The sequence below is a fragment of the Coturnix japonica genome, chromosome 1 (genome assembly GCF_001577835.2).
Source record: "Coturnix japonica isolate 7356 chromosome 1, Coturnix japonica 2.1, whole genome shotgun sequence".
NCBI lineage: Eukaryota > Metazoa > Chordata > Aves > Galliformes > Phasianidae > Coturnix > Coturnix japonica.
The window spans coordinates 81,667,525-81,680,338 of record NC_029516.1 but is presented as its reverse complement, the minus strand read 5'-3'; the positions used below and the strand labels follow the sequence as shown (position 1 = coordinate 81,680,338).

At 38.3% G+C, this 12,814-nt stretch overlaps 1 protein-coding gene across 8 annotated transcripts in view; it reads right to left on the bottom strand.

Moving 5' to 3' along the window:
* The window catches only part of LOC107321707 (ephrin type-A receptor 6), a 438,332-nt gene that overhangs the window by 132,648 nt on the left and 292,870 nt on the right, over positions 1-12,814 (bottom strand). For all 8 annotated transcript variants that reach the window (XM_032448196.1, XM_015878904.2, XM_032448175.1 and 5 more), the window contains exon 6: positions 1,912-2,036. In XM_032448196.1, coding sequence (XP_032304087.1) covers positions 1,912-2,036 — 125 coding nt within the window. The remainder of the gene's footprint in view (positions 1-1,911; positions 2,037-12,814) is intronic.

Sequence of the window (12,814 nt, the reverse complement as noted above, 5' to 3'; positions counted from 1 at the left end):
CATTTATCACATTTCTTGTAGTTCTGCAGCATCATCCCTATTTTGTCCCTAGTCCTGATAAAACAAATACTGATATTTTCCTTTTCTGGGGTCACTGGGAAGCCTGAAAGGTGACACTTGCTGTACACACACCTGACATACACAGACTGTGCTATTTTGTATATAGAGTTTTGAGGTGAAGAAAGAATTTGTTAAAGCCCATGTGATTATTTTCTGGCTTGGAGGTAGACACTGTCCATCTATTCTTTTTTTCAGTATACTAATCTTCTTCACATCTGGCCACTATACTTACCAGGTAGTGTAATTGTAATCTATGCTTTGTCAGCAATATTTAAATATAAACAAAGTGGATCAAAGTTGTATAAAATCACATTTTGTAACTTGACACTGCAAATCAGCAGAGTATTTTGCAGGACTAGATTATTCAACTCTCTGCTCTTGAACCTGGTCTTGCAAATCAGTCACATAGCTATTTCTCAGCTCAAATAAGTGACCTGCTTACTGTGGGAGCTGAATTGTGTATCTCATTCTACCTATTACATAGCCTTGACAGAGGAAAGCACACCTGATCTAACTTCCTAATAAAAGGTGTACTCAAGAGCTGTATATGCAGGCCAGTTAGTGACTTAACGAGAAAATAATTCTTGTACAAGAGTACTGGAAAATGCCAGTGGTGCATTTATCTCCCCACACCTAAGGGCAAAGAAAATAGTTTAAAAAAAAATTAAAAAAAATACTCCATAGGCTTTAAAAAAGATCATTTTCTGTTCTTTTAGCTGTAGAAACAGACTAAAGTGGTGTAAAGTACATATTTTCATTCACTTGATTGTTACTGTAATATTGATAAAAAGTGGTCAGTGCAAGTCACAGTGTGGTTTACTATGGTAATGGATCAAAACTTGAAAGAGCTCCACTAGTGCATGAAAATAAGTTTATCTTGCTTTGGCTACCAAATATTCTATGCAATTGCTCTGTTTCCTCTCTCTAGCTATACTATTTAAAGTGTTGAATTTTTTTCAAGTTTACTCTTTTTTTTTTTTTTCCTGTACCATTAAAGCTGCATAATCTCAATAGAGAAGGGCAGCCAAGGAAGGAAATTCTGATATTTACGGAGCCTAAAATCATTAAATCTGTTGTTCATGTCTTGGCTTACGTTACTGCTCATTGCGATCTTCTCACTTATCCATTAGCTCCATTGTGACTTTCAGATGTGAACAGAGAATCAGCAAGAACGGCAGTGCTTGTTACTGCTTAAGTTACTGCTTAAGACACAGACACTAAGATTTTCCTTCCTATATCTCTAGGAATAAAGTCACTGATTAACATTACATTTTATGCTTGTGCAAGGTCCTGTAGCCAAGTGGAAATGATGAAATGTGTTTTCTGCTTTGGGAGAAGCAGGCTTCAGATTGTGCTTTCCTAAGACATGCTGTATCTTTTCTTGTAATGCATGTGACTATCCAGTTTGATGTGAAACCACACAACTTTGTCAAAACACCAGAAATCTGATAAAATGCATTGCAGTTTCTATCTCTTGTAACCCCCCTAAACAAGGCTGATGCAATCCATCATTAAATCAAATTTTCACATTCACTTCCACCATATTGTTTCAGTGTCATTCCAACATAAAGTTCAAATACCAAAATATGTTTGAGTCTCTGATCTGTTATGTTCATAATTGTTGCTGCTATGAGTGTATCCACTACCTGCTTGTTCTACTTGGTTCTGACATGAAACAAGACAGTCATTAACAAGTCAGAAGTACAGCAACAAAAACTTAATACAAAACGTCTACTTAAAAAGCATCGTATGTGGCATCAAGTGAAAAGTTTTAACTATTTTTTAAATATAAAAAAGTATGAAACATATTAGTCTTTAGGATCTGAGTTTGGGTGATGCTGTGAGACCTACTTTCTCATAGTACTTGATCTCGTAGTCCAGAATGGCTCCATGGGGAAAGTCCGGCTCTTGCCAGGAGAGGGCAATGCTGTTTTGGGAAGCCCAGTCCTTCCTTACCATACCTATCAAGGAGGGTGCTGAAAGGGAAAAGGATAACTACGGGTTAAAGACAAAGTACACTGTTTATCCTTTTAACTTACTGTCTTAGGATACCAACCTGAGGTAACTTTGAGTGACCTCCAGGCAGAAAAGCATGCCAGATGGCAATTCTCAGGAAACCACATAACCTGGAATTAATGTTTCAAGTGCACACCAGTAACTCCTTTATTAAAGTGCAGACCAGCTTCTGAGAAATGGCTATATACAAAAATTCTCACCCAGAAAAAAGTGCCCAAGTCAGTCTCCGCTACTGTCTGTGCATGAACAGGATGTGCTGCTCACTCTGAGGACATGATATCCAGAGCACTGCTGTGTTTCAGAGACAGTAAATTCTAAACTCAGGTTACCCTATGATAAGCATCATAGTTTAGCCAGAGTAGAACAAACATTTGGCCTGCTGCTTGGGGTAAAACAATGTTACACAACCTAAAACAGCATAACATACTCCATTTCTGCCACCTGGGCTGGCAGAAGCAAGAGAATTCCAGTCCAACAGGGCAGTGGTTGTATGTATTCAACAGCTGGTTTGTTAGGGGAGGGCAGTGGCAGGGTTAGGGCAAGCCATAAAAACAGAGGTGCCCCAATTTACCTGCAGAAACTGATGCCACAGGGCTGCACCTGTGTGGTGAGCAGGAACTGCTTCCAGTGGCTTTCGAAAGGGGCTAAACATGGGCGGATGAATCCAAGATCTCACTGTGGGTTTAACTGATTTGGGGAGTTGGATTTACTGCCCTTTTGGAAAAGAAGGACATAGAAGGACATTCTATGCAACAATGTCAAATGGGCCAAAATTCAATTACAAGAAACCTGATATGCTTATTTTATTATGCTGGTCAAGTAAGTAAGTCTAATACTCTCCAGATGCTAAAGCTGCTTTAAAAGTATTGACACAAATCTTTCCTAAATGTAACAACAAAACCAGTCACATCTTTCAACAGTCTGGAAGAAAAGAGGAAAAGCTTCCTGAGACTGCCTCATATATTAAAAAAAAAAAAAAAAAAAGGTTCCTTCCTTTACACCTTTCCCTACTTGTCAATACAATAACATATACCACTTTATTACACACTCTTCCCTATTCCCTTCTATTATGAATCATACTTAACCTCTAAGTTTCTATAGAGCTGCCTCTCAAAATAACATAGTTTTATGACTTCTGTTTCTATCTTTTGAATAAAAGAGTCTCCCTAGTAAAAATAAATAGGAATATGCTTCTAGTCACAAAATTCCTCACCTTTGTTTACTTCCCTGTAAACATTTCAGAAAGTTTAAGAAATGAAATCAGTAAATAAACTCTAGAAACAAACACTAAAGAAAACAACAGCTTGTCTTTCCTTTGAAAGAAGGGAAGTTCTGCATACACAGACACACATATAACAATCTCAGTTTCTCTGTGTCAGCAAGACAGAAAATAAACCTCTAACCACCTACAGTCCTCCCTGTGGATAACTATTCTGTGGTACAACAGACCAGTCCCTGTGATGGGATAAAAAGCTAACAGCCCAACAGAAAATAACCAGAGGAAGAAAAAACTACCAGAAGTCATATGAAGTGGACAGAACAGAGCTCACATGGGAAACATTCCCTCATCCATACTTACACCATTTTAACCATAGGTCTGATGCAAGGAAAAGAGAAAAAAAGAATCCTGTCTTGCTGAATAAAGGATTAGTCTACTTTTCAGGAAGACCTCAAACTTAACTTAAGCATCACATAACTGAGCATAGCAAAATAAACAAACAAAACACATTTGGGCCAAAATGTTACCCCTGGGTATGTATAAGTACTCCCTCAATTAAAATGAATTTTTTATTCTTGAAAGTTGAGGGTGAAGCTGTGTTCTAGTAATATTACTATAGGGTAAAATCAGCTACTCCAAGTAGGGAACAAAGACAGAGTTACTGAAAGTAAAACACAAGGCCGCAAAAATGGATTTGTATTTGTGAAACACTAATCACAGGCCTATGAAGACAGCTTCTCTCATATGTATTTGTTTACTACTTGTAGTTTTGAGTTATTCACTGGCATGAAGCAGGTGAGGGGTCTGGAGCACAGACCTTATGAGGAGCGGCTGGAGAAGCTAGGATTGTTCAGTCCGGAAAAGAGAAGGCTCAGGGGAATCCTTATTGCTCTCTATAACTACCTGAAAGGTGGTTGTAGTGAGCTGGAGGTCAGCCTCTTCTCTTGTGTAACTGGTGACAGGATGAGAGGGAATGGCTGTGTCATGGGAGGTTCAGGCTGGACATTAGGAAATACTAATTCTCTGAAAGAGTGGTCAGGCAGTGCAATGGGCTGCCCAGGGAGGTGATTGTGTCACCGGCCCTGGAGGCATTCAAGGAATGTTTGGACATTGGGCTGAGGGATGCAGTTTAGTGAGAACTATTAGTGATACATGGATGGTTGGACTGGATGATCTTGTAGGTCTTTTCCAACCTTGCTGATTCTGTGATTTACAGGTGGGGGCTAAGGGAGCTCTGCAGATTAGTCTGATCCACCCTGTGTGCGCCTGTTCATACCTGAGGTACGAACAGTATGAAAATGCTGAGGCATTTTCACTAGAAGAATGTGGCTTCACCTCTCTGCAGTGTGCGCTCATTAATCTAATAGCCAAATCCTTGCAAAATGATTGAGCATGACTGTAGAAAACACTCCGATCCTTCTAGGCTTTTTAAAATATAGATTACTGGTATTATACTTCTTCAAATTATGACCTAGCATTGGTAAACTTTCCATATGAACCACATGTGGTGCATTCCTCTTCAGGTTCCGATTTCCAAATTTCTACAACAATTTCAGTGTATATTCTGTCTGAGTTCACTGCAGTAATTTTTCCATTTGAGGAAGCAGCCAATGCTTTCTCCCTGGGCAACAACTCCAGAGCAAAATAATGGAAGATAATTACTTCAGCCCACTTGTAAAACAGCTGTGCTTGACCTGCACTTGAAACTGAAGGTCCCATGTTCACATCATACATGTACCACAGAACCAGCACTGAATCCTATAAATCAAAATGTGAAGGTGTGTGTGTGTGTGTGTAAGGCTCTGGATATTGTGTATTCATGATGTTTTTATAAAAGCAGCAACAACAACAAAACCTATGCACCACACATAATACAGTAAAACAAAAACAAAAGCCTAAAGAGTAAACATTAACCATTTCTTATCATTCAGAAGGATACTATTTGTAAATAGAATTTACCTGTTGAAAAGATGAAATAATTACTTAAAGAAATGGCTACTAGTCAGAAACTTACTGTACAAAGAGACTAAATAAGACTAAGTAATAAAAAGTTGCAGCTAGCCAAGTTTCTATTTTTGCAGTTACTGTCATTTTAAAAACAATGCTTTCACTGGAAAAAAATCAGCTTCCTATAAGATTTGATCAGTAGAACAGAAATTATTTAGACCCTAAAGATGTTATCCATTCATCCTTAGAGCTCCCTTTAATTGGAAATTTGTAAGACGGGTGAATCCTATTTGCTTGTATATTAAGACTGCTAAAACGTTCCTATGATGACTCAATGGGAAGTTCTTTCAGTTTCTCCAAATCCAGTAACTGCAGGAGAGCTCTAATTTGGTTATCCACTGAAACCATTTAAGGGGAAAAAAACAAAGCTTGAAACCCAGCATGACTTTTAATCACTTTAATGGCAGCATCTTCTTGACACTGGTACTAGGATGAGGGATGGTTTCTGGCTCCTGATCTCAGTGTTGATCTCAGTTTTGTACTGAGGATTCTTTGCACCATCTGCTCTCTATGTTTTCTTCTACACTGTTATAAAATTCTTGAATTACAATGAGTTATCTACAGTGCTGTCAGCTCCTGTTAATTTAGTCTGATAACTTTCTTTGTCTTTTCAAATTTGAATTGAATAATGAATGCTCATTCCTCAATTCAGAGTGAGATTTTATTCTAAATGTCATTGGTTTCTTTTTTTAACTGAATGTCTTTCCTCATACACTATATAGAACGCAGAAAATGCATATTTTAAACGATTGTTAAAATCCAGTGTCAAACTTATACAAACTTTCTCTTCCTCTGAGACTGACTTCCATTATCTGTAGTCTCCGATTTCAAAACAGGTGATTTATAGGACTTCTGAAGCTTTTCCCCCATAGCTTATTTTGTAATTTTCCAGTTTCTTGTTTCATATTGTTAAAAGCCAACAAAGAATCTCCAACATTTCTCCCAAGTTTTCCAGACTAAACAACATGGATATGTTGCCCGCTGAGTATGAAGAATCTTCAAACATAGCAGCAGCTGATGACAAACACTTGATGCCTGTTTCTGGTCCACTCTATCCCTCTAGTATTGTATTTCAAAGCAGAACAGGCCCTGCTAGAAATCCATGAAGTTTCTTGTTAAAAAAAACTACCAAGTGCCAAACAAGATAAGCTACACGATTGTTGTCCCCTTTCCTTCTTTCCCTTCTGTTTTGGCCAAAGTCTATGAAGTGCCAGCAGTCATTTGGACACCACCCTCATTAGAAGGCTGTGGACCTCCATGTATAAAATACTGCCAGTGGGGATGATATGGTTTAATTTAGATGCACATTTCTATACCATCACCAGTATGAATCTGAACTGCAATAGTTACATGCTGTTTTTCTCAAGAGCTCTGCCAGCTTCAAGACATAGGAAAGACCATCCTCACCCAAATATGGGGCTTTATTAATATTTTTGGAGTAAGGCTTTTCCAACAAAGGAGAGAATCCAGCCTGCTCCCTTCCTCTTTCTCTCCTACCTCAGCCACTCTCCAAATTAAATAGAGGGAAAACACTAAGGACCACTCAGCAGATTGCTTCTCGCTGAACTCATTAATCAAGAGCGTTTTATTTCCTATGGTACAGTTAGAAGACGAAACATGCTTCAACACCTTGCAAAGACCCTGCGTCCCTTTTTGTTTCATTAAGAAAAGGACTGTTGCAAGCAAAAGAAATAGCAATATAATGGGGAGTAATACAAGCTGACTTCAGTTTCATGTCTTTTTTCGTCAGAATACAAAATAAGATAGATTTACTGTTTTTAAAAAGAAAGACACATTTACAAGCTTATGTCACATGTCAGTTGTATGAATTAATCTAGGTAGGAAACTATGTGTGCAAAAATGAGAGCTATGGTTACCTAATTATCTAATAACATTTTACAGAAATTTTAGTAAATTAATGAAACAGAGTATGGAATAAGTACATTAACTTTCCAGTGATTCCTGCTTTTGCTTAACTATAATACTAGAAAGTTCTTTTGTAAACTACTGATACTAGATTTTAAAGCAAAATGTGGTCTAGATTTGTGTTTCTCATTATAAATACAGCTATAGTTTATAAAGGTGTCATTTTTTTAATAAAACCACATGTATACAGTGTTTAGAACTGTTTATACTGATGTACCAAGGTTTTTTTCATACAGCATTCTCCCAGCCTAGATTCTGTAATTGCATTAGAATTTCTATACTATTTGACACCAAGCATTATTTTAAATAATACACAGCAATAAATGAAGTCTGAGTTTTTATTCATGATCCACACTTAAAAGCACTTTTCCAGACTTCAGAGAACCTGTTATTTCAGTGTACTGTAGGAAAAAAAAAATATTGATTTTACTTCTAATTCTAGAAAGTCTGTAAGGTAGGTAATAAGCAATAACAAGATGTTTTCTTAGAGGTGACATTTTACTCCAGTAACAGAACTGGAAGTGATGAAATAACATTTCCTGATCAATGATAATGTCTTCAGTATTATTGGCATTTGAGCTACTTAAGAAGGAAGGATTTACCAGAGAAGCTAAGAGGTCAAAACTCTTCAGCCTTCATTAGTAATACCATGTGTGAAAAGTATTCTTGGTCAACAGACAAAGATACAGTTGTGCTGCCTATCATCTCCAGCAGCCTTTGTTCCTATGTTTATTAGATCCCCAGCAAAGATACATTTTTTTCTTTCTTTTATGTTTACTTGCTAATCCTGTATGGTGAGAATAAATTAAAGATGGTAATGGTATAAGAAAGGTGGTGATAAATATCCAAAGGTACAGGAAAAACTTACCCACAGAGAAGCCTTCAAAATGCTGGGAAACACTGAGGCAATCTCCACCAAGGAGCAATCTCCAAGAGATGCTGCCTTAGTGGTGGTCAGCCCTTAAATGAGGTCTAGAGGAGGTGGAGTCAAGCTCCACCCCTTCCAGGAGCACAGCGGAATTACTCTCACCTGTGCTCCCACAGCTGACCCAACACTTGCCTCAGATGGTTAATCAGAGGTTCAGGCTGTGATTACCAATTTCCCATACAATCCTTCTGTCTTTGTAGGACAAGGGAAGAAACACTATTTCACGTGTACTGAATGTGATGGGAATTCAGGAGATTTTACATTTGTATTCTTTTCTGGCCATGCTCTGGAGATTTTCTTTAATATTTGTGACTGAGCTATCATAACCTGAAATGTAAGTGTTATTACCTCCCAATATTTCCGGTACGTAAGCACTTCCATGATTAGAAATGTGTACATGAGGGGTTGTATATAAACCTAAGAATATATAAAATAAACATAAGTTCACACAGAAAAGAAATATGAACATAAACTTCTGGTAAAAAATTAAACTTCTAACAGAGATGTGTCTGTACATAGCTGAAACATCTTTGGGTGTATGCTTAGTTCAGTACGAATTATTTTTCTTATCATGTAAGGCTGCTTCCAGTTAGTATAGGGACTAGATAAGATACTTGATTCTTCACATAATAGAGTCTCTTATCTTCCTAATCATTTCAGTGCTAATTTACAGTCATAATGGTCAGAAGGCTTATTATTACTGGTTCTAACCTTGGAGTTCAAAGTTGAATATGTACTTCTCCTGACAATGCATTAGAGCTAGAAAATTAACAACTCTGGGTGTAAAATAATGTTTTTACTTTATACACTTTCACTAGCTCCCTAAAGGCTTGTATTCAAAAGACAGCATACTAGTACACTTCCTTTGAAGCACTCCATTTATTGAAGAATATGCCTCCAGCAAGCAATAATTACAATCTTTCCCTCCATTTTAAATTCTTTCCCCTTGCAGATTTTCTTTCCTTGCTCAGAAATGGTGGATAGAAATCAAGTGAACTTAATCCCATTAGTAAAAAACAGATTCTGCTACAGTGTTCTGTGCTAAAGGTCACGATAGATGCAACCTCAAAATCTCCTCCAGGCTAAATGCAGCTCCAACAGCATATTTTATCTACAACATTCTAAAATGCAATTCTTTTTTCCTTGCTGCTTAATTTCTTTCCCATCTATTGTTGGACTTATGTATGAAGACAATTATTATTCACCCATGTAATTTTGCAACACTACTGATTTTCTTTCGCTTGCAGAATGCGCTGCTGTTCATTATTTCACAAGCCTGAGACAGAAGCATTGCTAGATCTTTACTTCTAACAGGATTTATTCAGTCCCTGTTTCTTCAAAATGGATTATATTAAAAGATATTCAAAATAAATTCTATAAAATATAGTCTTTTCGCCTGCCAGTCTGCGTGAGCGTTTTGTTTCTCTACCTCAAAGTTGTAAGTATAGTGAGGTACACTGCATGATAACCAATACCGTGAACAATTTGAAGTACCTTAATAATGTGTTTTTGTAAATCACAACAGTTACAATAATCACACAAACCTTTTCCATAAATGTATGTTTTAAGGAGCTGTTTTATTTATGCTCCGTATTTCTGAAGCAAGTGGAATAAATTCATTTCAGAACAGCTTGGTGAAAACTTTCAGGAATTACAGACAAACCAAACAAGTCTGTAAAACTGAAAAGGGCCACGTGTCATATGCATGGAAAGCACTATTTTGGCTGTTTTAGCAAAGATCTCACATAGATCAACTGCATAGCAGTAGCTTACACCCAGGGAGCCTTCACAGAAAGGTAAATCTTCTGCAACGTACTGTGGGGAAAAATAACCAGTGGGAACTGTAGGAGCAGCCCTGATGTGTGACAGTGCTGATGCGGGGAGGGTGGAGCTGGGGGAGGACAGCAGCCAAATGCCCTGTGTGTATCTAACCTGTCCTTTGGGAGCGGGGTCACCCAGGAGTGGACGAAGGCCCATCTGAAGGTGCTAACAGCCCATTCAGCCTAGATATGATACCAAGGCTACTTCCCTGAGGAAGAAGAGATGGGTATTGGTTGTAGGTGATTCCTCCCTACAGGGAACTGAACATCCAATATGCTGAGCAGACCTTCTTAGAGAAGTCTGCTGTCTTCCTGGGGCTCAGGTGAGGGATGTCACTGGGAAACTACCTAGCCTGGTATGGCCAACAGACCACAAGCCCCTACTGCTTTTCCATGCAGGAGGAGATGAAGAATCTATGTGTGGGTCAAGGGCTATTGGGTCCTTGGGATGACAGCTAAAGGAACTGAATGCACAGATCATCTTCTCTGCCTCCTGTATTGGGTAAGGACATAGAAACAAACCAAAGGATCTTATCTTTAAATACCTGGCTTTGTGGCTGGTTACGGATGAACTGGCTTGTCACTCCAGAGTGACAGCTGGAGAGTAAAATTAGGAAGCTAAACTTTAAGAAAGATAACTTTCAGCTCCTCAAGAGTTAGTCAACAAAGCACCCTGGGAAACTGTCCTCATGGGCAAGGGTGTGCAGCAGAGCTGGCAGATCTTTAAGGAAGCTTTCTTCAGGGTGCAAGAGCTCTCCATCTCCAGATGTAGCAAGTCAGGAAAGGAAGGCAAGAGACCAGTGTGGCTGAACTGGGACCTGCTGGTCAAACTGAAGAACAAGAAGAAAATGCACAAGCAGTGGAAACAGGGACAAGTAGGGTGGGGGTCAGGAAAGCCAAGGCCCAGCTTGAACTGAACTTGGCTAAGAATGCCAAAAAGAAGAAAGGCTTCTACAGGTACCTCAGCCAGAAAAGGAACATCCAGTCCCATGAGTGTTGAGTGAGTGCTCAACTTCTCCTGACCCAGACAGTGCCATTAAATGTTGTATACCATTTCAAATTGGTGTGCTTGCTTCTGAGGAATCATGCCCGACATGTAGGATCCCTCCCAGAAACAACACCAGGGTGACTTAAAGCATTTCCTTTCTAGAAACCCTGTCCTAGAAGAGAAGGAGGTGAGAGAAATTGGTTTATCAGCAGAATCACGTTGCAACTATAACGATGTTAATCAGCATGAAAAAAGATGTGTTGTGGCTAATGTGTTACGTGAGTTATAAGCATCATGCCAGCTCTGCTAGGTACCCTGTGATATGGTGACAACCTGTGGTGACACATTTCTCTGAAGAACCTTGTTTTCAGCCTCCTAAATAACCTGGGAATTGGTATAAATGTATTGGAAATAAAACTTGAGGTTAAGAAGGTGTCACTTCTTGCAGCAAGGTGTCATTATGGCAACAGAAGTTTAAGTAAGTCTCATTCAGCAACAACCCCTCCAGGGTCAACTGGAACCAAATTGCTACACAGAACTTCCTGCTGCTAAATTGATCACAGAAGTTTGAAAATGAAATAAGCAGAAAATGAAATAAGCAGGTTAAAAAGCACTAGGAAATCTGCCATCTTTTCTCTCCATTAATTGCTAGTCATCCTGGGATGTAGAAGATCAGTCTAAAATATACATTTGAGAAAATCTTTCCTGCTCTTGTTTATATCAAAATATGAGTCTATATGAGATTGTGGGTCATTTTCTGTCTAACAGTACTTTATAGGTCAGAAAGAGGTTTTTCTTTTAGCAAGAAAATCATGAATATTTTATTTGAACATCTTATCTGAACCTCCTGTAAAAGCTGTTTGTTGGTATGTGCAGAGAATGACATAGCTCCTGTACTTTAATATTCTCATGTAATATATGTAAGTGCATGCAGACATCTGATACTTAGAATGTACATCTTCAATCAATTTTTTTCACAAATGTTGATTTCAATACAGCATTTAAGTATCATTGTTGTAAAATAAATATGCCCTCATAAATGAATTCTCCCACTGATGTTACAAAAAAAGTTACATTATATATGTAAATGTTAAAAAGATTCCAAAGGTATGTTGTTAACTGCTCTTTACAGAAAATCATTACGCAATGATAAGGGCTATTTTTAACTCTGCCTTTAAATGCAGTTTTATTTAAAGAGTCACGTATCTCTTCAATGTTTAGCATGTAAACCCGAAAAGCACGTCCTTTTAAGCTCTGGCATACAGACTCAGATGACTGTCAATGAGAAGCACATCCAGAAGGCTGGAATGTTACTCGTTTGTACTTGATGCTGTCCAATGGTCAGTTTACAGTCAAGTAGGGTGCAATTCATTTTACTTGATGTAAGTAATATAAAAGCTGTGCTTTTACTCTGGCAAGTTGTCATGTGTCCCTCTGTAGCTAGAGCGATACAGGCATTTCAGATTGAGGGCAGTTTCTCATAGCTCTCATTCTCAGACACCATCTGAGGAGAGCACAGACTGCACACTAGAACTGCCTTTGTAAAGGTTGAACTTCAAGGTAGCTGCCAGTAGAGGAAAGCTATCCCCACAGTTTCAGCTGTCTGATATATGCATCACTACAAGTAGCACTGAAGCTTTGGACAAAATCAGCCATGGCTGTTATTTAAAGCTGATCTCTAGAGTGATGCAATAGTTATTTTAGATATGTCAATATCCTAAACAAAATGCTTTTTCAGTTGGGTAGAGCTATAGATCCACTGTGAGCTTAAGAGTTCACTAAAACACCATCAAAACAAAGAAGCCTAGAAATGAGATTACACAATGGACAGTAAAAAATCTTTCAGCGAA